General features: G+C 46.8%; 3 protein-coding genes across 6 annotated transcripts; 1 reads left to right on the top strand and 2 right to left on the bottom strand.

The window, feature by feature from the left end:
* Positions 1 to 585: 585 nt before the first annotated feature.
* LOC146705260 (BTB/POZ domain-containing protein KCTD9-like) lies at positions 586 to 7495 on the bottom strand. Of its 2 annotated transcripts, XM_085462915.1 has the most exons (12): positions 7332 to 7495; positions 7079 to 7200; positions 6730 to 6773; positions 5425 to 5518; positions 4995 to 5053; positions 4797 to 4925; positions 4656 to 4723; positions 4486 to 4581; positions 4068 to 4217; positions 3647 to 3752; positions 3409 to 3542; positions 586 to 1720 (listed from the first exon to the last, which is right to left on the bottom strand). In XM_085462915.1, exons 1-12 carry the CDS (start codon positions 7377 to 7379, stop codon positions 1604 to 1606), a joined length of 1167 nt encoding a protein of 388 aa, XP_085319041.1. In that variant the 5' UTR covers positions 7380 to 7495; the 3' UTR covers positions 586 to 1603. The 2 variants fall into 2 exon arrangements, with proteins under 2 accessions (XP_085319041.1, XP_085319040.1); XM_085462914.1 differs by having other exon boundaries at positions 4797 to 5053.
* A 780-nt stretch (positions 7496 to 8275) lies between these two features.
* On the bottom strand, positions 8276 to 13603 carry LOC146705261 (E3 ubiquitin-protein ligase MARCHF5-like). 3 transcript variants are annotated; one of them, XM_085462918.1, is made up of 7 exons: positions 13549 to 13603; positions 10565 to 10634; positions 9961 to 10160; positions 9645 to 9775; positions 9406 to 9577; positions 8827 to 8993; positions 8276 to 8711 (listed from the first exon to the last, which is right to left on the bottom strand). In XM_085462918.1, exons 2-7 carry the CDS (start codon positions 10600 to 10602, stop codon positions 8568 to 8570), a joined length of 852 nt encoding a protein of 283 aa, XP_085319044.1. In that variant the 5' UTR covers positions 10603 to 10634; positions 13549 to 13603; the 3' UTR covers positions 8276 to 8567. The 3 variants fall into 3 exon arrangements, with proteins under 3 accessions (XP_085319044.1, XP_085319043.1, XP_085319045.1); XM_085462917.1 differs by having other exon boundaries at positions 13506 to 13587; XM_085462919.1 differs by lacking the exon at positions 13549 to 13603 and adding an exon at positions 10879 to 11222.
* Positions 13604 to 14075: 472 nt separating this feature from the next.
* Positions 14076 to 20468, top strand: actr1b (actin related protein 1B). Its single transcript, XM_085462916.1, has 11 exons — positions 14076 to 14294; positions 15904 to 15968; positions 16057 to 16132; positions 16823 to 16948; positions 17036 to 17160; positions 18430 to 18646; positions 18718 to 18810; positions 18892 to 19066; positions 19140 to 19201; positions 19503 to 19543; positions 19634 to 20468. Exons 1-11 carry the CDS (start codon positions 14247 to 14249, stop codon positions 19734 to 19736), a joined length of 1131 nt encoding a protein of 376 aa, XP_085319042.1. The 5' UTR covers positions 14076 to 14246; the 3' UTR covers positions 19737 to 20468.
* The last annotated feature ends 6008 nt before the right edge of the window (positions 20469 to 26476 follow it).

A 26476-nucleotide genomic window follows, 5' to 3' on the forward strand; every position in this document is an offset into this window, starting at 1 on the left:
CTGTAAAAACACAGATTTTTAAAAAAAGAAATAAGGCGTGCTGTTCAGCTCTCTCAGTGTCCTTTCATGATATTACTCAGTGTGGTTTCTTGGAACTTTTTTCAAGGTGAACTTTGAAACAATGGTCAAATGCTTAGCCAACCTAATGAAAAATGAAATCAGCTGCAGCTCTTACCATGTCTGCCATGTGAAAATAATTACTGCAGACACCAGACTGCTAGCAAACAGAGCAGATTACATCCTGCATCCATTCAGGGAGAAAATGAAGAGTCATTTAAATCGTGTGGGGTTTTTTGTACGTGTGAATCCTGAATGTGCTCATCGATGTCAGATGGCACACTGATGAGGCACGAGCATCAGACAGGTCTGAGATTTATCCTCCATGCTTTCAGACTCTGCCAACGGCATTAAGGTGCAAACTTTCTGAGAAAAACCTACTAACATCAAAGTTAAAGAAAAACCAAAGAAAATAAGAATAAACTGAAATAAGAAAACAGGAACCTGTAATCACTGATTTGGTTCATGCAGATAGAAACATCCAATTCGGACATTTCAGTTCTGGTCCAATAAACACACAGAGGGTGATAAACTTAAGAAACAACAGATTTATTAAACATAATGAAGAGCAGAGGAGACACCCTGCCTCACTCCTGACAGTCACTAAAATCTCAGAAACACTGACGTTTATGTTTTATTACAACAACACCTGTTTCTGCTTCTTATTAAAGGCTCATTCCAGTTTATTTCAGCCTGCTGCACCTCCCACGCCGAGGGGAAATCAGCCGCTCAGAGGTGACATGAGGAAGGTAAAGCTGGTCCCAGCACCACACTGAAGGGGGTGATCAGGATTGACTTCTCATTCATCCTCATTTTTCTTCCATGAAACTCTTTGACATGAAATTCTGTTTGCATCTACATGATACAGGGAAATGCTCACTGATTTGAAGCAGGTATAATGAAAAATAAGACCAAGAGTAGATCCTTGAGGAACATCACAGAGCTCAGGAGCTGCACTGAGGCCTAGTTTGTGATGAAGGTTTTTTTTTTTATGAACTGTCAGTGATGCAAAGAATAGGTCCCCTTTAAAATATACTATATACAATCCTCAACCACAAACCTGCGTTACATTTACAAAAAATAAATAAAATTAAGAAATACTGCACGCATCAGAACTTCAGACGTGTCTGAAAATGCTGAAATAAAGCTGACGTTATGAGCAGCCACAACATTCAAGCCTCTGCAAAACACCGAACATCTCACTGGGATCCAACGGGTCCTGGTGTTCAGGTGGACGTTTCTGACACGGTCCACTCGCCCAAGCATCACAGTAAGCCAAGCATGGCACGCCCCTGGTGGCAGCAGTTTCCCACAACAACATCAAACTGCTCAGCAGCAGCTAAGAGAACAAAGAGCCTAAACTGGGTTTAAGGAGGTTAAAGCAGAACGAAGAGGAGCCACCGCCTGTGAAGAAGCTTCAGAGTAGGAACAGCAGGTTTTAATTTTGTGGCTCACCCACTTTTTTGGGTCGAGAGCAGAAAAAAAAAAGTTTGGCATTCAATGGTCGGTGTGGCACTGTGAGTGTACATGGTTATGGAAAACGGGTTCACCGCACGCTCTGAGACATGTGTAGAGGCGTAAGCATCTCCTCAAAGATGGCACCCTTCACGTTGGAGCCCCGCAGGTTCGCCTCCTGAAGGTCGCAGCCGGACAGGTCGCAGTTCTGCAGGAACAAGAGAGAAAATGAACCTGAAAGCATCACGGACAGCCCGTGCATTTCTGGAGCTCATTGAAGTTTTTATGCATTTGTGTCTCCTCCACCTCCTGAAGATTTCTTAAGTTGAATAAATGGAGCCAATTAAATTATATTAGTCATGCTTCTCTCCAGGTACTCCGGCTTCCTCCCACAGTCCAACGGTGTGCAGTTAGTGGGGTTAGGTTAACTGTAGAGCTGGGCAATAGAACGATGATATGTATTGCAAAATAACTTTTTCTCGATAGAAAAATTAAACTATTGCGATAGACCTCACCGCTCGTCCTCTTAACAAAAAAAAAAAAAAAAAAAGGAAGAACAGCCAATCCAAATAAACTAGCGCAGAGCCAAACCAATCACAGCCGCAGCGTCACATCAGGTGACTTGTTATGTACAGCACAAGTGCCAAGCCGCACATGTGTATTTGTTTGGGAAGCAGCCAGCCGCCGTGCCGCCCGGGTAACTGAGGAAATGATTGTGCCGACTAGAGAAAAATCAACCGAGAGCGTGACCGAAGGTTACCGAAGAGGAAACATGATGGTTCCAAGGCCGGAGAGATTGTCGAACGGAAGAGCCATAGAAGTTCCGTAGTGTGAAGGTATTTCGGCTATTTCAAGTCTGACAAAAAAAACCAGTAGCGTGCACTGTAAATTGTGCCGAAAGCAAGTCTGGAAATACAATAAACCGGTGCATGCTCAATCTCTGACTGGAAGCGCTAATTCGTCATTCGGCTTTTGTCAGACTAAAGTAACTGTTAAAACTGTTTGAAAAGCTCAGCTATACAACAAGGAGAGATCGAGAATTTCCTTTTAGTTCTCAGTTTATTTGATATTGACAAAAGTTAGTCAGTTTTGTCTGTTCTTCTGTAAAACAAACTAAGATTTATTTTTAGAATTAATATTTTGTTTCTAAGTGGAATTGACAATTTAGTCTGTTTCGTTTGTTCTATTTTGAAACTTAAACGCTTTAGCGGCTGCCTTTTGTGTAGTTTGCAATATTTGCCTTTATTTATCTGAAAAAGTCTCATGTTCCTTAAGTACATCTACCCTGTTGAACTTATTATGGGAAATGAATATTTAAATCAAAACAATACTCGTGAGCAACGGTACATTTAAATCTTACAAATATAGTTATTTGGCTGATATCGTGATAGATATCGTTATCGCCTGAAATGAAAAAACATATCGTGATATGAAAAAACCTTATATCGCCCAGCTCTATTTAACTGGTGATTATAAATTGCCCATAGATGTGAATGGTTGTCTGTCTCTGTGTTAGACTGGCAACCTGTCCAGGGCATACCCCGCCTCTCTCTCCAAGACAGCTGGGATAGGCTGCCCCCCGTAACCCTCAGTGGGATCATTAGAAGAGAATGGAAGTGATCATGTCTGACTGAAGCTGCGTCATCAGCTTTTTAATGTTACAGGTCAGATTAAATCACATCTTTAGCATTTGGACCGAGCACGAGTCCATGGCTCAGTCAGTCTTCCCGCACAGAAAATACATCTGATTCAGCGTGGCACAGGCACTTGCACAGTGTGATGTGTTTAGGAAGCGAGACATTTATCAAGCTCATCAATGTGAACAGGACACACAGGTCAGATCTGTTTTGAACTCCAGCCTCACGTGTGAGTGTGCGTGTGCATGTCTGTACGGACCTCGAGGTCAGTCCCAGCCAGAGTCGCCCCCCGCAGGTTACAGTTCTTCAATTTGGCATTCTTTAGCGTGGCGACTCTCAGGTTGATGCCCGTCATCTGACTTCCCTCCATGTCCACACCCTTCAGGTTGGCCCCTGACCCAACACACACACAAAAATATAAATCTCTCTCTCTCTCTCTCCACGACAACCAGTGTCTGTGCGTTTATCTATAGATGGTTTGTGATTGGCTGCTTCACCCTCCAGGTTGGCCTTGACTCCTGCAGGATCCTCAAAGTTGCAGCCTCGCAACGACGCTCCTTCAGCGTTGGTGCACAGCATCTTCACGCCCTGCAGGTTGGCGCCCTGCACACACACACACACACACACACACGATTCTGACAGAGGAATCAAAGCCAGATACAGCAGACACCTGTCCCACCTGCCGATCTGAACCCAGAAGAGTGATCAGAAACAAGTGTCAAAGTGCTGCAGGTCATTCAGACTGTGACAAATGATCACCCAGGTGCTCAGACACCAGGTTGAATCATCAGATTGTGAAAATTAAACTGATCTGGGTTCAGTTTCTAACAGAGCTGTGGAGATCTCCTGGGCTGTTGAAACTTTGAGGGCTCAGAGTTATTGTACACGACAATTAGGTGATGGTGGGCGGCGACTCACGTCAAGGCAGGCCGCGGACAGGTCGGCTCGCTCCAGGTTGGCCCCGCTCAGGTTAGCGTGGGTCAGGTTGGCTCCTCTCAGGTTGGCCATCTTAAAGTTAATGTAACGCAAATCCAGACGAGAAAGGTCGGCACCGGTGAAGTTCAGACCCTGAAACAAAACCCACAGAGCGCCCACTGTTACTCAAGTTACCTGTGGTGTCTTCAAATGCCTGACCAAGCCAAGATAATCTGAGCACAGGTGATCACGCCCCCTCACCTGTCAGGTAGCTGCTGTGGGTAACCAGCAGGTAGGGAGTGTTAACTCGACCAAACACAGAATGGCCGATTCACAGAGGAACTGTTTGGTTCCCAGGGGTTAATCTCAGCTAATGCTGTTGTTACCATGACAACCAGGTACACAGACACACAGTGCTCACCTGACAGCGCAGCTCGGACTTTGTGGTCGTGGCCAACAGGAACCTGATGAACTCTTTCCGGGTCAAAGGTGAGTGATCGTCAGGAGGCTGAGAGGACTGAACACAAAATACCAATCACAGCAGAGTACGCGCACGCGCACACACGCACGCACGCACGCACGCACACCCACCTTTATAAGGGCCTCCAGCTGTTCGGCAAGCTGCTCGATCCCAAAGAAGCGGGCTTCCTCGAGCACACCTGCACAGGTAAGAACACTGTTAGCAGGCTGTGTCTATGGGCTGAACGGGCGCTGTGAATTTATGTGGCGTACCGAGGGGGTTGATCCCCTCGTTGATGATGAGCTGTCCGTGCCGCAGGTAGTTCAGGATGGGCTCGAAGTAGTCCGGGCTGCGGTCGATCAGGTATGCGCCCTGGCGGTCACGCTTGTTCGCCCACACGTCTGAAACGTGCGCATGATTAAAGCACGCTGCACATGCACCACTTCCTGCTGAAGTGAAGCTGTGCTCACCTTTCTCTCTGAACATGTGGGCCAGCATACTCTCCGGCTCCTTACTGACTAACGTGCTCCTGAGCAAGCAAACACACACAAGATACAGATTAACAATGACCTTTAACCCTCCACGTCAGGGAGGTTCAGCTTCACAGAAACAAAATCATGAAATTTGTAATAAAGCTCAGGACAAGCTGATCAGCAGCCTCTGATCACCATCAGCAGCCTTCAGGTGAGTGACAGAATAATCTGGATATTCTGCATCGCTGTGGAACAACAGCGGCCCCAGCATGTCACTCTGCACATTACAGCACCTCCAACTCCACTTTTAAAGATTTTGACTTTGACAGCTGAGCGTCATTAAAGACTGATTATTAAGGTCATCACGAAAACAAAAACAGCCGATTTAAATCAGTGTAAAACCTGCCGTGACGACGGTTATGCTTACCGCGTCGTCGTAAAGCAGCGTCCACCGACGTTGAGAGTCAGCCAATCAGTGTGAGTCTGATCCTTATCAGGGCCTCTGGGGTCATCCTGAGGATCTGGACAGGTGAGCGCACAAGTAGCATTAGTGCAATAAACATGAGTCCAATCAGCTCTTTTACCAGCAGACACCAACAGGAAGTCTGCACAAAAGGTGGGTGGGGCTTATGTGTCAGATTAGGGACATCATTTGGATGTCAGAGTAGAAAAGAAAAAAAAAAAAAAAAAACAACAAACAAAAAAAAAAAAAAAAAAAAAAAACCCCAAAACAAATCAAATCACTTTTATTGTCACATCACATGTGCAGGCACACTGGCACAGCACATGCGAGCGAAATTCTTGTGTGCAAGCCCCACAAGCAACAGAGATGTGCAAACACAACAACACAAACGAGCAAAATACAAGAATGGCCAACCTGAAACTAATAAATATATGTACAATATATAATAGTGTATGCATTTCTGGATGTGTATACTAAATATTTTCCTACGTGTGTGTACATATACACATATACACATATATATACACACACACACACACACACACACACACACACACACTTTTACAAATTAAATAGTAAAAAAATAAAAATAAAAAATAATAATAATAATAATAATAATAATAATAATAATAATAATAATAAAATATATAAAACATACAGAGTTGAATATGTGCAAAACAAGTGGCATTTATATACAGTGTGGAGTGCATAATGTTGAAGTTCCAGTAGTGAAGCTGAGGTGTCTATGACGTGTTCAGCAGTCTGATGGCCTGATGGAAAAAGCTGTCTCTCAGTCTGCTGGTACGGGACCGGGTGCTGCAGAACCTCCTTCCTGATGGAAGCAGTCTGAACAGTTTATGGCTGGGGTGACTGGAGTCCTTGATGATCCTCCCCGCTTTCCTCAGGCACCGCTTCCTGTAGATGTCTTGGAGGGAGGGAAGCTCACCTCCAATTATCCGTTCAGAGCACCGCACTACTCGCTGGAGAGCTTTGCAGTTGTAGGCGGTGCTGTTGCCATACCAGGTGGTGATGCATCCAGTGAGGATGCTCTCAATGGCACAGTGATAGAAGGTCCTGAGGATGCGGGGGCTCATGCCGAATCTTTTCAGTCTCCTGAGAAAGAAGAGGCGCTGCTGCGCCTTCTTCACTGTTTTGTTTGTGTGTACAAGTTCAGAGCATGTGCAGGAACTTCTGCACACTCTGAGCTCAGAGTCAAAAACACCCCAGCAGCACACCTCTGACCCCTGGGCTGCAGGTCATCACACTCACCTTCAAATGAGTCTCCCTCAGAAACGTAGAGCACATCATCGTCTCTGCACACACAAACATAGGAAACAGTGATGGTCGGGCTGTCTCAAAACAAACAAACACACAAAAAAGGCAGGCATATACTTGCATATTAAATAAACATAGAAAAATAAGGTATAAATAAACAAAAGTGTGGAATCATTAAAATGATCTAAAATTAAAAAGGGATTATATCTATGTGCCCGGTTTTTATTGTCACTTGCGTCACTTTTTGCCCTCCACAGGAACATTTCACCGCTCACAGGTGGAAACACCTTGAACGCCTCTGCAGTTCCGTGGATTCACTGTTACACCTGCACAGGCCCCTCACCTGATCAGCGCGATGTCGTCGATGAGACCGCCGTTCCCGTTGTACACATTGGAGGCTCGAATCCCCAGCTTGGAGCCGGCCACACACAGCAGGTCCTCCAGCGATCCGTACACGGCCACCACCTGCGCGCTCGCGGACAAAACGCACCGTTACCGCTTCCGCCCGCCGAGAGATCCGGGGGCGTGCTGGAGCGGGAACAGGCCATTTTTGTCCCCGCCAGCACACAGACTCCCGCCTCACGGTTATAGCTTACCTTCCCGTTCGTGCACGTGCCGTTAACGAACAGCGTGACTCTCCTCATAGCGAACAGCTTCAGTCGAACCGGCCGCTCCCGCCCGGGAAAGGAGCTCCTTCGGCCACAGCAACAAGCGCTCTCCCTTTCCTCTTCCACAATCCGCTCAGACACCCAGCGAGCCAATCAGCGGGCCAGACTGGAGACCGACAGCCAATCAGTGAACAGGGGGCGGGGCCCGTGAGTTTCCGTAAAGAAACTCACGGATTGAGGGACAATTAAAGTATATTTTATCTTAAAGATTTAAAAAAAAAAAAAAAAAGTATCCAACTAACAAATTAAAAGTAACAGAATTTATATTTAGAATCAATATTTAGAATCAAATAGAAAAAAGTGAAGCAAATAACTGAACACGAAAAATAAAACAAAGTTAGAAATGTATCAAATGATTAAAATAAAAGCAATGCAGACCTACACAATTTAAAAGTGAAAGCAGAAGCAACACCCCTCAGACACTTCGCTGATACTGGTTTGAACTTCTAAGTTTAATTCTTCAGCATGCTGCTGGAAACTGGTTGACTTTGACATTACATCATTATGACATAGTCATACAGCTGCTGCATGTGTCAGCTGCCTCCATGCCAACAGTAAAAATGTGACTGGAGGCCACCTGAGTGCAGCTTACTCCCCATCATGTTTGAGATCTGAGCTCAGTGAAATCAGAAGATGGGTCACTGAGGCCATAGAGGGATGGCGTTGTCAGCCACAACCCTCAGGTAGGCTGCGAGCCCCCTCCCCCCCGAACACGGTGCTTTCAAGTGTCACGTTAAAGTTTTGAAAGGGTCAATTTGAAGCACACAAGCTCTTTAGAGTTGCATGTGATGTAATATTACTGAGTGGAGGTTTTCATTATACCTGTATAAATAATAATAAATCAAAGGCTGTGAATAAAGATGACAGACATCCCTGATTTAAAGAAAAAGCTTTATTAAAAATAATCCATATGGAGCTGCTGACAGACTGCAATCAGAGCAATCAGCTAGTTAAAATACACCAGAAACACCATAGTCCAGTTACAGTCTAGTTCTGACCCACTGGGTTCCATAACGGTGTGAGCAGTTCAGCTTGAGGTCGTATTGCAGATCATTTGAGCAGTGTGAGGCAAGACGCAGTATCAGTGTTCACACTATCTGGTAAAGACAGTTTAAACTCCTCCAGGATTTAGTTAAAAACAATTCTGCACCATCATCTCCGCCTCTAATTGCCGCTGCCATCCCTGTGGCGCTCTGCTCTCTGAACGTCACCATAGTTGAGGATGCGCCTGCCGGCATGCATGATGAACAGCTGCTTTGTGAAGTACACCTTCAGCACACCTTTGAGCAGCACGTAAGCACTGCCACCCTGTGGAGCAGACACCAGTAAACCAGTCAGTACCACCGGCTTCTTAGCCAACCAATAATCTCAAAGCGTGTTACAGAGCACATCATTCTCCAATCAGAGGTCAGAGTACATTCACCAGCAAAGCGCGCTGCAGGTGAGAGGTCACAGACGGGAACAGTAGCTGCCCAGTTAGAACAGCAATGGAGGGAAACATGAGTGCGCCACAAAGCATCCTGGAGGTCAGGAACTGACGCTTCCCTCTGGGCTCATCCACGGGAATGGGGGGCAGGTACTGCTGATTATCTGTGGGGAGGGGCAGACTCACCTTTAAACAACAAGCTCTGACAGAGCAATTCCTCATGATAGCGAGCAGAGTCAAACAGTAACACTGACGTTGCAGCGACAGATGTCTAAACTAGGACAAGAACATCAGCACAGCACCCCCCTCTGACTGCCTGCAGTACTGCACATGCCATTTACAGCAAACCTTGACGGACTTTACAAGGTCATTTGTCCCGTGGCAGCAAATATGGCACAACTTAGAATTCAGTTTTATTTATAACCAGTGAATAACAAGGAAATTTTATACCATAAAGAATATAAATTCATGAGTTAATCAGCACACCTGAAAGAATATAAAAGGTCTTAAAACATTTAACTTTAAGTGAAACTGCTCATGCATCTGCACTGCGACATATTCCGGGTGTGCATGTACCTGACGGCAGCTTTGGTTCGTAGCAGCATTTCTGCCACAGCTTCAAGACGCAGTCATTCCAGCGGACGGTCTTCCCAAGAATGAGCAGTACAGGGATGGCGGGCAGGCCGGAGAGCAGGAGCACAGGCCTTGCTCCCCGTATAGCCATCATACCATTTGCCCGTCCCATAACCTGCAGAACACGAGGTGTTGAGGACTCTGCCAATGTGATGCCCTTACAAGACGTTCCCTCTGTGTACCTGCACGACAGTCACAGCGCCGTAGCTCAGAGCTGTCCAGTACGCCGTCCCAACCAGCAACCCAAGGGTCCCATATGGACCGATGGCTGTCAACGTTCTGTCCACCACTCGCAGAAAGTCCACCAGTGGGCCTGAGGAGACACAACCCAGGATCAACGTTAACCCACTACGCATTCTCCACTGACAGGACACACCACCCTTCCTACACCTGTTAAACACCATGTGTTCAGTTTCTCCTTTTGCCTGAAGGGGTAGTAGAGAGCTCCACCACACCTCTGAGGACCTATGATATGACCCTGAATAAGTTGACACTCACCCATCTGTGGGAAGATGACAGAGTACGCCACCTCACACAGCTGACATCTGATTGGCTGCTGGCTCACTCTCAGTCTAGTGTCCAGCCAGTACTGCAAGCAGGTCAGGTGCACCCACTTAGTGCTTCCTCTGCACCTGCAGGGACTCAGCCACTCAGCACCGGGGTCATCCTGCTCTGTGGCAAAACACACCCAGCAGTGCCTGAAATGAGACATGAATGAACCTCAGCTTCAAGTTCGCTCATGAAACAGTTAAAAGGTGTTAAAACACACAAGGCCTCACTGCAGCTGCACGACTTGTACACAAGACGGCAGTATAGCCCCTAAATTACCCAGAGTCACCACACATGAAAGAGTTCAGCCTGAAAATGAGCCGAGCAGCAGAACAAAAATAAAATTAGAAAAAGTTAAAATTTTACAAAAATGTCTTCATAACAATTCTCAAGGAAAACAAAATGTATTAAAATTTAGAATTACAATCAGCATCTTAATTGCAACAACTGAAAGAAAGTTACTGGAACATCTGCATACACAAAAAAGTGAAAGAGTTATTTTAACTTCTTTCAGCTTTGTGGAATTAAAGTTCATTCTGAGGATAAATCTTACTTCTCAGATGGCTGCAGAGCCATGATGTTACCAGGCATAGTCTGAACCACAGCAGGCTGCTCCACTCAGTCTGGAGTTAAAGGTGACATCGTTAAACAGATAAGGGAAATTTAAAAAAAAAAAAAAATTTAAAGAAAAAGCTGCGACTGTCAAAAGATTTAAACTTAGGCATCATTTTAATGACGCAGGAGAGAAACAGACAATGCTACAGAAATACTCAAGAAAACTGCTAACATGCATTTAACCTACATCTTAATTGTAATCGGTTGGAGTAAACTTCTTTAAACTGCAAGGGGGGAGGCAATAACACAAACCTTTAACACTTCCAAAGAAACCATCAGAGAAGCAGCACAGAGTGAAAACACGCTCTAATCAAAAACTGATGATCAGGCAAACTCCAAAAACACGGCAGTGTCAGGGCGTGACACGTTTGCAAATAATCAGAGTTCAAAACCCACACCTGCGTCTAAAAACAGACCACCATGTCCATCCATCTATATTAAACGTGCCAGCGTGAGGTGGTAGCGAGTACATTAGAAAATGAAATACAATGAAACTTTAAAAAAAAAAAAAAAAAGTACCGACACGGAGAATGCGTTTTGTTTATTTGGACACGGAGAAAGTACGTTCAAATTAAATGTCTGATGTTTAAAAAAGTGACAGCAAAGCCCCTTAGCCTCGGACTGCGGCTAAGCTAATGGCAGGATGTGGGTCAACGAGTGCCCAGATTTCTGACAGGGATCCGAACCACCAACCCCGAGGTCCGTCAGAACCTCACACCTATGCTCAATCACATCTCCACTGTCTGTGAGCACTCATCCAGCCAGCAGCATCACGCCTCCTCCTCCCCACTCTCCAAAACTCGTTTGAAAGCCGTTTACAGAATTCAACCTTCACTTTGTAAAAAGAGCTCTGGCGGGAAGTTACGACTATATCACACCGGAAGCAGCCTTCACACTTTTGTTTCATTAAACCTGTACTCTCTAGGAACATAAACACACTTAAGAGTTTTTATTAGTGATGGCCCGCTTGAAGCTGACGCTCCGGAGCGTGTGTCGAAAAAAAAAAAAACAACACACTGGTTCAGAAGCACTGTGTCGAGGCTTGCTTCGTTTGGCAAAAGTCACGTGACCAGTGACGTCCGAAGCTTCATTACGCACGTAACTGCTTCGGTACCTGATTCAAACGGATATAAGGAAGTGAATCATCCACGGGATTCGTGGAGTGTGTTGATGGTGACAGATAGCGACGAGGTGATCATTCCACTGACAGATATGGAGCCAGCGAGGAAGAGAGGACGTTCTGGCGTGTGGGAATATTTTGAGTTGATTTTGCTCAATTCATTTTATCTGCCGAAGTGAAAAACTTGAAATGTCCAAAATCATGTTTTCATACTGTAAATATCATTACAGCATATGACTTTAGGAACACTTCCATGTGAATTAAAGCTGATGAAGACTACAAAAATGTATTTGACACTATACGTACATTACATTGCTACACAGTTTAGAAAATCATTTTGTTTATTGTTTTTAGGTGATAGTCTGCACGACCCAGGAATGCCTGCATATCTACCAGCTTGCAGTGTAGTTCCTGCACTCCACAGCCTCTTCTGTTCCATGCAAGTGGATTTTCTCCAGGGCAGGAGAAACTATTTCTAAGAAAAGAAACAGACTCAGCCAGCGCACAGTAACACTAATCCTCTTTTTAACTGTAAATAACAAAAGGGCTACCTTACATTGATCATGTTTTTACTTTGCAAGTTCTTGATTAGGGGTGGGTTTTGATTATCGCTTTTCTGATTACAATCCATGCTAAAGTGAATAAAGTGATATTGATTCATTAAAATCCCGTGTCGATTTGTAAATTAACGTTATTATGCCTGAAACGCCAGCATCTCAGGTTAAACCTCACAACATGTCGTCAAACACCATGCAGCTAAAACAGTAACTGGGAGCAGGTTTACGGATTCTGCATACAAACGTAAACACAGAGCGCGGACCCGACGCGTCAGAGTCAGATTTTGGTGTGTCGTTGGGTCCGCGCTGTTTGCCTCTTTTTTTTTTTCGCTGGCTTCTGCAGCTGCAGGTTTCATAACTCTCTGTTTACATCTCTAATTAAGTCTCACATGTGTCAGCTTTCTTTTAATAGATACGAAATTATGGATATATACTGTTAAATGATCAGAATTGTAATATTTCTGACTGAGGCAAAACTTTCCAGATTCCAATCAAATTGAATCGGATCCTGTATCGAATCAAAATGATTCTACAAATCAGTGACGATGCAGCCGTACTCCGCTTCCTAAGCATTTTCCCTTTCCAGTTCACAATCAATCCCACCCCTAGGTCAAAAATATGTATAGGAATTGGCCTAATCTAATATTTTGTATGAACCTGTCCAGCTGTCCAGTGATTAAACGACAAGTAGATGGAGGCAGGACTTCACAGCAGGGGCATACTCCATAATGTGCTGTGCATTCTCATATGTATATTATATATATTGCTCACTTATTGTATTTACCAACACCACACCATAGTGCATGTTTAAATAGGGAAAGTTTATTGATCAAAATGTATTACGCAGATACGCATTACATTTTTTTCAGCCCCCAATCGAGAAAACAAAACCAATTACATGTTCAAAGCAACGGAACGGTGGCCCAATATCAGAGAGAACTCCACTCTTGAGTGAGCAGTGATAATTGAGCAGTCCGTTTTATTTTGCAGATTCAAGCTGCTCTTCAAAATTTTCACCACCAGATGTCACCGGAGAGGACTGTGTTGAAAAGCTTCGAGTAATGAACCGTTTTTCAATACAAGCTTCAGTGCTTCGGAAAGCTTCATTTGGCCATCACTAGTTTTTATAATTTAGCTAACAGCACCTTAGCTACTAACCTACATATCGCGCTGGCACAATACAGCACTTCTACAAAGCTTACCTGTTAAAACAGCGCGTGCCACTGCCGTAAACCCTCCACTCACCTGAGAAATGCATACCGCTCGAGCCCAGTGTCAGCTGTGTTTTTATCATTCCCCAGGCCCCGTGGACCCGCCCACTTTGGCTTTTTTCTAGCTTTCTGATTGGCTGGATCCCGTGACACTGGTAATGCCTTGAGGGTACCCGGAAAACGTATTTAAAGCTGCATTTGTCGACTTTTAGTGCAACTACTGGACTTTTTTTTTTTATTACGAGCAACATGAAGTGTTTATCTTTTATGTTGTCACTTTCGGTGAATATATTGTCATCCTTTTTACCGACTAATAAAATGTAAATGTAGATTAAATAAAATAATTTTTAGCTGATATTATCGTTAGAAAACACTGCTAAAAACCTCTGTGTAGTAAAGCGCTTTAATTGCATTATTTGTTAAATGTGATAGTTAACTGTGATCTGCCAGCAGACCAGCAGAAACGCTGCCACTCGTTGACAGCGTATAGACATGCTGATTGGCTCTCCGTGATGCCAGTCAGGATCTCTGGAGCTTGATTGGCTGTCTGCACCGTGAGCCCGCCTCGGTGCTGTGGTTGTTGTGGACGGGGCGGCAGCAGCGGCAGAGGAGCGTCGACAGGCGTAGAGCGGAGCTGCTAACCGGCGCTGATTTTTTACATGATTAAAACACTAAACGGGCACGAAGACTCACGCGGATCGATAGAAACACACCTGAAGCGCACGTGCGGTCATGGAGTCCTATGACATTTTAGCTAACCAACCGGTGGTGATTGATAATGTAAGTATGATGATGTCATTCATCCACACCCAGCCCGAGGCCGCGGGCTAACCGTTAGCCTGCCGCTATTGTGTCGGAGCTAATAGGTCGGTGCTCACCTTTCCTGGAGGTGCAGCGGGGTTCCTCTTTCCTCTATGTTCCCTCTATGACGCTGCCAGCTCGCCTCCTCTGGCCGGCTCACTTCTGCAGCTGTTAGCCGCTAGCCGGATCCGCTGCTAGCTCCGGGCAGCAGCAGGTTAGTGGAGCCGGATCCGGGGCGTGTTAGCTGTCCGTAGTGCTGTAGCGGCATCAGCTCACTCCTCCACCCGGCTCTGCTGCTAAATAACCAGCAGACAGGTTGCGGGAGTCACCCCGAAGCCCCACATGTAGTACAGCAGACGGCTGCTAGCATGTTAGCATGGCCGTGACACTGTCAATAACCGAGAGGAGCTTCATCATCACATAGAGCTAACCTTAATTCCGTCAATGAAAGTTAAAACCTGACTATTTTTTTTATTTCTCAGTGACGTGCCCTGTGACGTGCAGCTCTCAGCTGGAGCTGTGTCTGATTTAAACGTAATGAATCCAGTGTATGTTCCACTCATGCCTCTTCACCCGCTCAGGCCATCAGTCTGAGCAAAGATGTTTCAGCTCCTGTCTCTTTAAGCCTATTGTTTTCTCATTGGATGATCTCAAGAAGCCAGCTGAGGCGCTCTGAGCGTTGTCTACAAAGACTGCCTGACCTGTGAGCAGGAGTCTCAGTTTAGTGTGTTTCAGGTTCAGAGACTGAAGGTTTCTCATCTTGGGCTGATTCTGTGAATTTAGGGAGGACCCCCTCCTGGGGTCATGAAAGGAGGAGCCTCACAGACCTGCAGGTTGTACAAAGAGAGCAAGTTTACAGTCACTTACTCAGACTCACTCGAAATTGGCATATTTTGTCTACAAGAAGCGGAAAGGTGGCAACCAGGAAGGCAATGCTTTGGCAGCTGTTGTATTTCAAACCAAAACCAAAGGTGGGGTGCCTAAACTCCACCGGGTGTGAGATTAATGGTGGGACGAGCTCCACCCCAAGGCTTCCACCTGCAGGGATTATTTGCGATCTAAAAGTTAAAATAAGGTTTCATGTGCATGTGTGGGTGTGAGAGTGCGCTGATGAAGAGTTCAGAAACACAAATCAATAGGTCAAAGATCAAGCCTCAAACAGTAATCACAGTGAAGCTGATAGTTGGTGCGTCTAATGAACAGTTTTCAGTTCAGTTTATTTCAGTGTTGGTACGTTTCACAGATTTTACTTGGTTGTCTTTACTCAGGTTTTACTTCACTGAGAAGGTTTTGGTATCGAGCTTTAGACCGCTGAGCTTCTCTGAGTTCTTTGTGAGACATGGTTTCAGATCTTTGGGATAATTAAGCTGCCGCTGTCGGGGTTTGGCGTCTGGCACTCCTTCCTGTTCGCTCACTCACAGCAGGAACTGAAGATTTGTGCAGCAGAAACAACTTTTTTTTACTCGGAGGACAAAGTGTCTGTTGAAGCAGAGGAGCTGGGACTGCTTCCAGCCTCGGGCGGCATCTCATGACCTCTCAGCTTCTTTAACCCTGTGATGCTCAAACGTCATCTTTCTTTTCCTTGCAGGGGTCGGGGGTCATCAAGGCCGGCTTTGCGGGAGACCAGATCCCCAAGTACTGCTTCCCCAACTAGTAAGTTAACGGAGACTCCATGATCTCTGTTGCTGTTTAACCAAGCCTGCAGCTCACTCTCTCAGTGCTCTGTGTGTTTCATGTGCAGCGTTGGGCGTCCGAAGCATGTGCGCGTGATGGCGGGAGCCCTGGAGGGAGACCTCTTCATCGGGCCCAAGGCCGAGGTACCGCTGCTCCTCCTCACTGCCGATTAAACTACATCCCTGCTGACACTCACTGCCCTCTTATGATGCTGTTATTATTATTATTATTATTATTATTATTATCATTATCATTATCATCATCATCATTGTAATTATTATTATCATAATTATCATTTTTATTATCATTATTGTTGATGTTGTTGTTATTGTGTGGAGCTTCGATGGGCCACACCTTCATCACAAACGCTCCTTTAAAGTCGACTCTTTATTGTTCCTGCTGAGGTCGGTGCAGAGGCAATCAAACCTGAGCTTGCAGACCTTGGTGAGGCAGTGTCATCTTTACCGAAAGGCGTTTAATGTGTGAGAGCACGTAAATGTCATGTATTTAGTAACCTTATGATGGCGATTGAAGGTGATGAAGGATGTGATGTGTGGCCATGCTTGAGCTGCTCATCTCTAGCAGCTTCAGGAGGTCCAGCAGCTCTGCTCTCACTGGAGGAGGAACAGGAAGTTATTGCCCTGCAGGATCAATAAAGTTTCTTGTTTTGAATACAGGGTTTGTTTGTTTTGTTTTTTGTTTTGTTTTTTCCAGATAATTGTCACATGACCTTCTCACAGCATCTGCAGCTCTCTTTTTTCCATCAGATCAAAGCATGTGACTGTATCACATTTTCAGGGAATAATAAACTCTCCCCCTCCTCCTCCCGTCAGGAGCACAGGGGCCTGCTGTCGGTGCGGTACCCGATGGAGCATGGCATCGTGACCGACTGGAATGACATGGAGCGGATCTGGCAGTACGTTTACTCCAAGGAGCAGCTGCAGACATTCTCCGAGGAGGTGAGCTCCTCTCCGGCTCTCTCACTTCCACACACGAGCTTGTCGCGACACCGCTAACCCTGTGTTTTTTTTTTTAACCTTTCCCAGCATCCTGTGCTGCTCACAGAGGCTCCTCTGAACCCGAGCAAGAACAGGGAGAAGGCGGCTGAAGTGTTCTTCGAGACTTTCAACGTGCCGGCACTCTTCATCTCCATGCAGGCCGTGCTCAGTCTGTAAGAACTCACTTCCTGTTTGTGTCCTCCTGTTGCTGACTCAGCATTGAGCTGAGGGCTGCGTGAACCTCAGCCTCATGTTTGCTCAAGAAACAGTTAAAGGTGTTAAACACACATGAGGGCTCACTGAAGACTCTCTGCAGTTGCATGGCTCCCACACAAGGTGGCAGTATAGGCCCTAAATTACCCTGAGTCACTGCAAGCTCTCTCTCACTCAAACACACACACACACACACACACACACACACACACACACACACACACACACACACACACACACAGGGTTCTGTTCTGATTGTAGGTGTGTGTTCCTCATTTAAGGGGAGGACCCTGACCGCCATCTGTGACGGCTCACTGAGTCTTTGTGTGCTTTGAACCAATCAGATGTGACTTTGGGTCACATTATGATCTGAGCCCCTCTGTGATGGAAGGCCTTCACACACTGGGCAAGTAAAATCAGCATGAGTGTTTCTGTTCTTAAAGCAGCTGTCGAACTTCACAGAATGAATGTGTGACACTCAGAAGCTTGGAACATGCTCGATGTTTCAGAGTTTTGACCAAACGGATCGCTGCATTTGGCAACAAGTACGCTTGTAGCTCAAAGTGTACACTGGTACTGAATCTATGCTACATCAAAACCGTAAATAATCCATTTTGACGTTACAACTAGCTGCTGCTGCCTCCTCAGGTGTTGTCTCAACTCTGCCAAGGAGCTCAAACTGCCCACTGTCATGAAACATGGCCAAAGCTTCGACCCTGGATCACAACAGGAAATCCTCCTGCTGCTGCCTGCATATAAACCAGAATCTGGTTCTTCCCTTTCTTGTTCAGAAATGCCAGTACCAGCTCATCATTGCTTCATGTCCACTCCATTTTTTTTTTGTTTGTTTGTTTGATTTTTTTCACGGTGCGCATTGTGAGGTCAAATTTTCGTCAAAAATGTTCAGATCTGAAAAACGTGCCAACCCCGGAACAGAGTCTGTGCAGGATGCAGACGGTCGATTATTAAACACGTGAAGCCTGAATTTAACATGTTGCTGGGCTGAGAAACGTCCTGATGTTAACATGACTGGATCTGATGGGGTTTTGATGGTTATCCTGTTGTGTCTGTGTGTTGATGACATTTTAATTGTCTCTCTAAGTTAGAGAAAAGTGCGTGTGATGCATGTTGCGTCGTCTGCGCGTCTGTTCACCAGACAGAATCAGAGCAGGCTAGAAGGCGTTTGCTGAGTCTCTATCATAACCGTGATGGCCTCTGTTTTCCTACAGGTACGCCACAGGCCGCACCACCGGCGTAGTGCTGGACTCGGGCGACGGCGTGACCCACGTGGTGCCCATATACGAAGGCTTCGCCATCCCACACTCTATCATGCGTGTGGACATCGCTGGCAGAGATGTGTCGCGGTACCTGCGACTGCTGCTGCGTAAGGAAGGATACAACTTCAACACGTCGGCCGAGTTTGAGGTCGTTCGCACCATTAAAGAGGTGAGGCGGTGGCGGCGCTGAAATGTGAGTCAGGTGTTATGAGCGTTTCTAATATTCTCATGTCCCTGCAGAGAGCCTGCTACCTCTCCCTGAACCCTCAGAAGGACGAGACCTTAGAGACCGAGAAGGCTCAGTACGTCCTCCCTGACGGAAGCACTTTAAATGTAAGTCCTGTTCCTACTGATTGGTCGTTCCTGTGTAGCGTTCCTCCCCATTCCCCTGACATGTGATCTCGCCGTTTTCAGATCGGCCCCGCCAGGTTCCGCGCCCCGGAGCTGCTGTTCAGACCCGACCTGATCGGAGACGAGAGCTCAGGCATCCACGAAGTCCTGGCCTACGCCATCCAGAAGTCCGACATGGACCTGCGGCGCACGCTCTTCTCCACCATCGTACTGTGTGGCGGCTCCACGCTCATCAAAGGTCAGTGCATGCACTGCAGTCCGTAAAACTTCCTGTTCGCAGCGGCGAGTAACACGGTACTGTCCTCACTCAGGCTTCGGCGAACGGTTACTGACTGAAGTGAAGAAGCTCGCACCCAAAGACGTAAAGATCAAGGTAAGCTCTGACTGGGACACACCCACAGTAACCTCTGACCTCCTTCTCCTGCTCACTGAAGTACTCGCAGCACAGGGGCATCCCGAGCCTGTTTCTCATGAAAATGCTCGGGAGGAGGAGGAGAGCAGAGATGAATACATTTAAAAGAAATATATTTATGTATTCACAAAGAAAATAAAATGCTTTGTAAACCGTGAAGAAGTCTTGGAGAGGAGCACTCGGTGAGGAGATGTCATTTAGGAGGTGTGAGTGAGGAGGTCTCAGCAGGAGGTGTCAGTGACCTCTGGTTTCTCTTTGGCAGATCTCGGCCCCCCAGGAGAGGCTGTACTCCACGTGGATTGGGTAAGTCTTTGATTCACTCGTGTGTCACTGTGTGTCTTTGTGGCTATCCCCTCTGATTGGTCCTTCCTCTGACCTCACTTCTTGATGCAGTGGCTCCATCTTAGCGTCGTTGGACACCTTTAAGAAGATGTGGGTGTCGAAGCGGGAATATGAAGAAGACAGAGCACGTGCCATCCACAGGAAGACCTTCTAGGCCAATAGCCCCTCAGAACTGTCCTCATTGCTCCCCCCCCCACCATCAAACGCTAGAGGCTCCCTGACATCAGTGGGTCCCTCCTCCCCCTCCTCCTACCTACATCCACCTGCTTCTAACCCACCGTTGACCTCCTGCTCCTCAACCTGCACACACACACCTTTATGTGTGCTCGTCTCCATATTTACCTCCTCTGACCCCCTCCCCTCCATGTTCTTCCTGCTGTCAGGTGGTGGTGACAGCACGCTCTGAACGTGACACGCACACCCACACACGCACCCACACACACATGCACACACACTCGCACACAAACACACACTTGCATGTGCACACACAGACGTGTGCGCACACACACACAGGGCTGTGGGGCGTGCTGGAGGTTGCGGGTGGAGCTGTGGATGCTCTGAGCTCCACACTGAAGCCTGTGAGGCATGATGACATCATAAACCTGAATGTTTTGTTTGCTGATGTTCAGATTTGATTTCATGTCTGTTTGTAGCTTCTCTGACATGAAGCTCTGTGCTATTAAACTGTATTATAGATCTGATCTGCACATGTATTCTGTCAGCACGGTTCATTTATCGTCGCCGCTCATGATCTTCTTTACCAATGAAATGTTTTTTAGGTGAACATGGCATCACGAGTTTGTGTGGAGGAAAATGTTCAGCAATGTCTTTATGTCGGCTTTTTGTCCGAGCTGACAGATTAAAACAAAATTTGGGAAAAGCTTCACTCAGTTTTCTTTTTCTTTGCTTTAGAATTTATTTTATCATGAAATATTTAATTACAAAGTCGTCATCATGGTAATTTATTATAAATTAATTTTTCATGAAATATTTCATCATAAAATTATCGTAAATTAATTTACCTCCAAGTAATCTATTAATTCATCAAATTCATTATCATAGTCATTTGTCTATGTGTAATCTATGATAACACAATCACAAAGGGTTTAATCATAAATTAAATCAAAAAATAAAGTCATTATAGTAATTAAAGTAAATTAAAGTAAGCCACGATCAGGTCTTCATTAAGTGATTTATTACAAAGTAATTCATCATGAATAATTATTAATAATAATAAATAAATGTAAAAGATTTTAAATCAAAGTAGTTCATCATAAAGTATGTTGATCGGTTTTTATTACCGCTAATCATTTTAAAGCTCAGTTTTTAAAACCTTACGATGTAACTACAGCTCAGTCCATGCAGCAGTATATTAACCCTTTAAGACCTACCATAGAACCAAGTCCGCCAGAGCTTATATTATATTTTTACATGCTGTAGTGCAATTTTGGGAGTATTTCAAGTTGCTATATATCAATACAACCATTATAGCCCAATTTTTAATAATATGTATGCATTAAGTGCATAGTAATTAAATAAATTGCAACAAAGTGCAATAAACTACAAAAAGTTTGAAAACCATTTTTGTTTTTTTAACATATATTTCTAGTTGAAGGAATTTAAGAGGCTTATCCCGCAAAACTGTAAATACAAAAAAGTTGCATAAAATAGTTTCCCACCACAGGAAATTTATTTTGAATGTCTTCATAGTTTCATAGTTTCATTTTTGAAATACACCAATTTTTATATACTGCAGGAAAAACGAAAATAAATATTATAATGCAGATTTGCAAAAAAACAGCATATGCATCAAATAAACAATTTCCAACAGTGCAATTTGAGTTCTAAGTATCCCAGAAACTATTCAGAAAAGCATAAAGTCAAACATAACTTTTAAAAATACCAGTATAGGCTCATAAGGTAAAAAACTACATTTCCGCGAAAATGACGTCACTTCCGGTTTCATATGCAAAAAAAATTATTGCGCTAGCTTACATGGTTCCGGTTCTACAGGGATTTAAAAATAGTTATGCAAAACGGAGCGTCCCCGCTTCGACCGGTTTTAAAGGGTTAATGACTAACCTCGTATTGTGGATGGATTATCTCAGTTGTTCTCCTGACTGAAGTTTAGTCCGTTTACAGCATCCTGCCATGCTATTGCATTTGTCCCTAACCATCGTGAATCCTCTTGTTAACTTTTATCAAGTGGAAAAAAGCTAGCGTTCATCCTCCGACTTCACTGTGTTTATGTTATGCTAACATAGGTGTGTCGCTAGCGATCATGTAGCACATCATTATATACCAGCTAGCCCAACTTCAGTAACCCTAAGAACGTCACTGCTGTTTAGTTTCCTGTCTTCATTTATGTTGGAAGTGATAGCAGAGCTGTACGTTTTAATTTTTTTGAAATCCCTCAGCCAGAACATGCTATATTATTTAATCTGGAGACTTCCCACGTACCACTAGAGGGAGCCCAAGTACCACCAGTGGTACACGTACCCCAGTTTGCGAACCACTGCTTTTCAGAAAGCTAATTTCCGGTGCTTGTATCTGCAATCTTGTTCTTTCTGTCACTACCCAAAGCTTGTGACTATAGATGAGGGTAGTGACGTAGGCCAATCGGTAAATTAAGAATTTCGCTTTCACGCATGGCTCTCTTCACCACAACGGACCGGTACAACATCCGCAATACTGCAGCCGGAGCACCAATGCATCAATCCCGCCCCCTTCTCCACTTACTCGTGCACAAGACCCCCGAGATACTCCTCTATTTGGGGCAGAACTCGTCCCTGACCCAGAGAGGGCACCTCAACGCACGCCTTGGGTGCGTTGAGGTGAGCCAGACTATGTCTATCCTGTATCTCTCAACTTCAAACACTAACTCAGGCTACCGGAGAGGTGACATTCCATTGGTTGTCTCGGTAACTGGGGATTGGTCCGCAGGGTCTCCACCCATGGCTGCTGCCCAGCCCACGTTGCACCCAACTCCTACGACGCCTCCTTCAGGTGATGGGCCTACAGGAAGGTGGACCCATGTCCCTTTTTTGAGCTGTGCCCAGCTAGGCTCAATGGATTAAGGCCCAGCCACCAGACTATCGTCCTCGGGCACCTTCCCTGGCCCTGGCTTCAGGGCGGGGTGAATGGTTCCCTTGGTCTTCTGTTCATGGGGTTTTTTGAATTGCTCTTTGTCTGGTCCCTCTCCCAGGACCAATTTGCAATGGGAGACCTTACCAGGGCACAAAAAGCCCCTGACAACATAGCCCCTGGGACTCCAGGGACACACAAACCCATTCACCATGATAAGGTACCGATTGATAATCCATCATAAAGTCTTAATTCTTTTTTCATAAAGTATTTCATCTTAAAGTAACTTTGACTGTACCCATGCACAGCCAGCTGGTCATGTCATGTTATACAGTGATACAGTCAGTGTTGGGAAGGTTACTTTTAAAATGTATTCCATTACAGATTACAGAATACATCAGAGGTGGGACCAAGTCATTGTTTTGCAAGTCTCAAGTAAGTCTCAAGTCTTTATCCTCAAGTCAAGTCTCAAGTAATGTCAGGCAAGTCAGAGTCGAGTCTCAAGTCACTGGTGTAAAAGTCCGAGTAAAGTCACAAGTCTGAAATTTTGAATTTCAAGTCCTTTCGAGTCTTTAAAAAAAAAAAAAACGAAAAAAGCATGTTGCAGTTATGCTAAATGTAAATATTAGACTGTGGTGGACCACTAGAGGGCTCCACTCACACCCAGTGTAGAGGAAGTGTGTTCCTGTGTTTTGTGGCGCGATATGCGCAGTTGATGTTGGAGACGAATAAAGAAGGAGTGAGAACTGAGAGCTGTGTCGTTGATGCTTATCTCCACATTGGTGACCCCTGACTCGAGCATGCAACGGGCCGTAGATAACGCACACTCCGCTATGGATGCATCAGCGGCCGCCGGACCTCCGCCTCCTGTTGCAGCTACGTTCGCTGTGGCGCTGAAACTGCCGGACTTTTGGCTCCATGACCCCCCGTCATGGTTCGTACACGTGGAGGCTCAGTTCGCCCTTCGCGGCATCTCGGCTGACGACACGAAGTATCACCATGTGGTGGCCTCGCTCGACCCGCTGGCCACCCGTCGCGCGATGGCGCTCCTCCGGGACCCACCCGCCCAAGGGAAATACGCCGCCCTCAAAGAGCTGCTTCTTCAGCGCTATGCCCTCTCCGACGCCGAACGAGCCGAAAAGCTCCTCAACCTGTCAGGCTTGGGTGGCGGTACCGCGCTTGAGCTCATGGAGAACATGCTATCGTTGCTCGGGCCGGATGACGGTGGTTTCCTCTTCGTGCACCTCTTCCTTCGCCAACTACCGGCCGCCGTGAGAGCTGTCCTCGCGAACTCTCCGCTTCTGCCTGCGAAGGATTATCGCTCCCTGGCTGAAGAAGCGGATCGCATTCTCCTGGCTAGCCGCACTTTCGACGTTCACGCCCTGGCTACGGACACGCCGGCGGCACCTTCCACGCCTCCACCTGCCTCCCCCGGAGCATCCGCCCCCTTGCTGACGGCAGGGATTGCTACACGCCGGCACCGCGGAAAGAGCATCTGTTTCTACCATCAGCGTTTTGGCGACAGAGCGCGTCGCTGCCTGCTGCCTTGCGCTTTCACGGCCCAGGGAAACGGACCCGCCAGCGCGCCGTAGCAGCCGCGACCGCTGGCAATACAGAAAGGCTGCTCTTCATAGAGGACTCGCGCTCCGGGAGACGTTTTCTCCCAGAAGAGCCTCCTTCCCCCTACCGCTGCCGACGGACTAGCAGCGAACTGTGGGCCGCAGCTCATTGCAGCTAACGGCTCTCCCATCAAAACGTTTGGGGAAAGGTTGGTGACTGTTTGTTTTCATGGCCGGGATTTCCAGTGGAACTTTGTTGTTGCTGCTAGCTCTGTACCTATTTTGGGTGCTGATTTCCTGTGTGCTCATGGACTACTTGTCGATGTCGCTAACAGACGTTTAATTGATGCTCTCTCATTTTCTTCGCTACCCTGTTTTACTCGGGCCGCCGAGCCCCTGATTCGGGCTAATGTAGTGACCTCCGGGGATGCTTTTCAGCGTTTGCTTTTAGAGTTTCCATCGCTGTCTGTCCCTAATTTCTCTAGCACGGTAACGAAGCATGGGGTTGAGCATTATATTCCCACGGTCGGGCCCCCGGTGTTCGCGCGCGCGCGCCGCCTCGACCCCGCGAAATTGTCCGTCGCTCGGGAAGAGTTTGCAGCCATGGAGCGCCTTGGCATTGTACAGCGTTCGAACAGTGCATGGGCCTCTCCGCTTCACATGGTGCCCAAATCGGACGGTCGGTGGCGGCCATGCGGAGATTTCCGCCGTTTAAATAATGCCACGGAGAATGACCGTTACCCCATCCCCCACATTCAGGATTTTTCTGCCAATCTCGCTGGAACGTCGATTTTTTCTAAAATTGACTTGGTGCGGGGGTATCACCAGGTTCCCGTGCGCCCCGAAGACGTTCCTAAAACTGCTGTCATTACCCCCTTCGGCTTGTTCGAGTTTTTGCGCATGCCGTTTGGCCTGAAAGGTGCCGCCCAGACCTTTCAGCGGCTGATGGACTCAGTTTTGCGTGGGCTGCCGTTCGTTTTTGTTTATCTGGACGATATATTGGTGGCCAGCTGCTCAGCGAGCCAGCACGAGTCCCATCTGCGCCAGGTTTTCCAGCGTTTGGAAGCGCACGGCCTGATCATCAACCCTTCCAAGTGCCAGTCTGGGTTGCCTGTTCTGGATTTCCTCGGGCACCGCATTTCCGCTGAAGGTGTGGTTCCGTTGCCCAACAGAGTCCAGGCCGTTTCGGCTTTCCCGCGTCCCACGTCGGTTAAAGCGTTGCAGGAGTTCTTGGGGATGATAAATTTTTACAACCGCTTTCTCCCCAGAGCTGCCCACCTGCTACAGCCACTCTATGCTGCCTTAAAAGGTAAAACAGCCAAAGATCCGGTTGACTGGCTGCCTGAACGCGTCCGTGCGTTTTCCGCAGCCAAGTCTGCGCTGGCTGACGCCGCCCTGCTGGCCCACCCGCTTCCGTCGGCGGAGATCGCGTTGACCACCGACGCCTCGGACGTGGCAGTGGGCGGAGTGTTGGAACAGCGGGTTTCAGGTCTCTGGCAACCGCTCGCCTTTTTCAGTCGTACGCTCCGGGATGCTGAACGCAAGTACAGTGTTTTTGACAGGGAGTTGCTGGCCCTGCACCTCGCAACACGGCATTTTCGTTTTTTCCTCGAGGGTCGCAACTTTGCTGCATACGTTGACCACAAACCTTTGACGTTTGCGATGTCCAAGGTCTCTGACCCATGGAGCGCACGCCAGCAGCGCCAGTTGGCGGCCATTTCTGAGTTTACCACAGACATTCAGCATGTGGCTGGTAAGTCAAATCACGTCGCTGACTGTCTCTCACGTGTGTTGGTTTCTCCAGTGTATGTCAGCATCGACTACGCTGCCATGGCCGCCGAGCAACGTGCTGACCCGGACGTCCTTGCCCTTCAGTCAACAAAAACGGGCCTCGTGCTGGAGGACACCCCGGTGTGGGACGGCGGTCCGCGCCTTCTTTGCGACGTTTCCACCGGCCGCCCCCGCCCGGTGGTTCCCCTTTCGTGGCGTCGTCGTGTTTTTGACTCGGTGCATGCCCTCTCTCATCCCGGCGTCCGGGCCTCGGTCAAGCTGGTCAGCGCTAGGTTTGTTTGGCCGGGCCTTCGCAAGACGGTGAAAGAATGGGCGGCGGTTTGTATCCCATGCCAATGCTCGAAAATCCACCGGCACACACAGGCACCCCTCGAGCCTTTCCGTGTCCCGGGTAGGCGTTTCGATCACGTTCATGTGGACCTGGTTGGTCCCTTGCCGCAGTCACAGGGTTTCACGCACC

This window comes from Copadichromis virginalis, linkage group LG7 (genome assembly GCF_057382275.1).
Source record: "Copadichromis virginalis isolate Kocher_CV1m ecotype Utaka linkage group LG7, C_Virginalis_male_GT1.1, whole genome shotgun sequence".
Taxonomy (NCBI): domain Eukaryota; kingdom Metazoa; phylum Chordata; class Actinopteri; order Cichliformes; family Cichlidae; genus Copadichromis; species Copadichromis virginalis.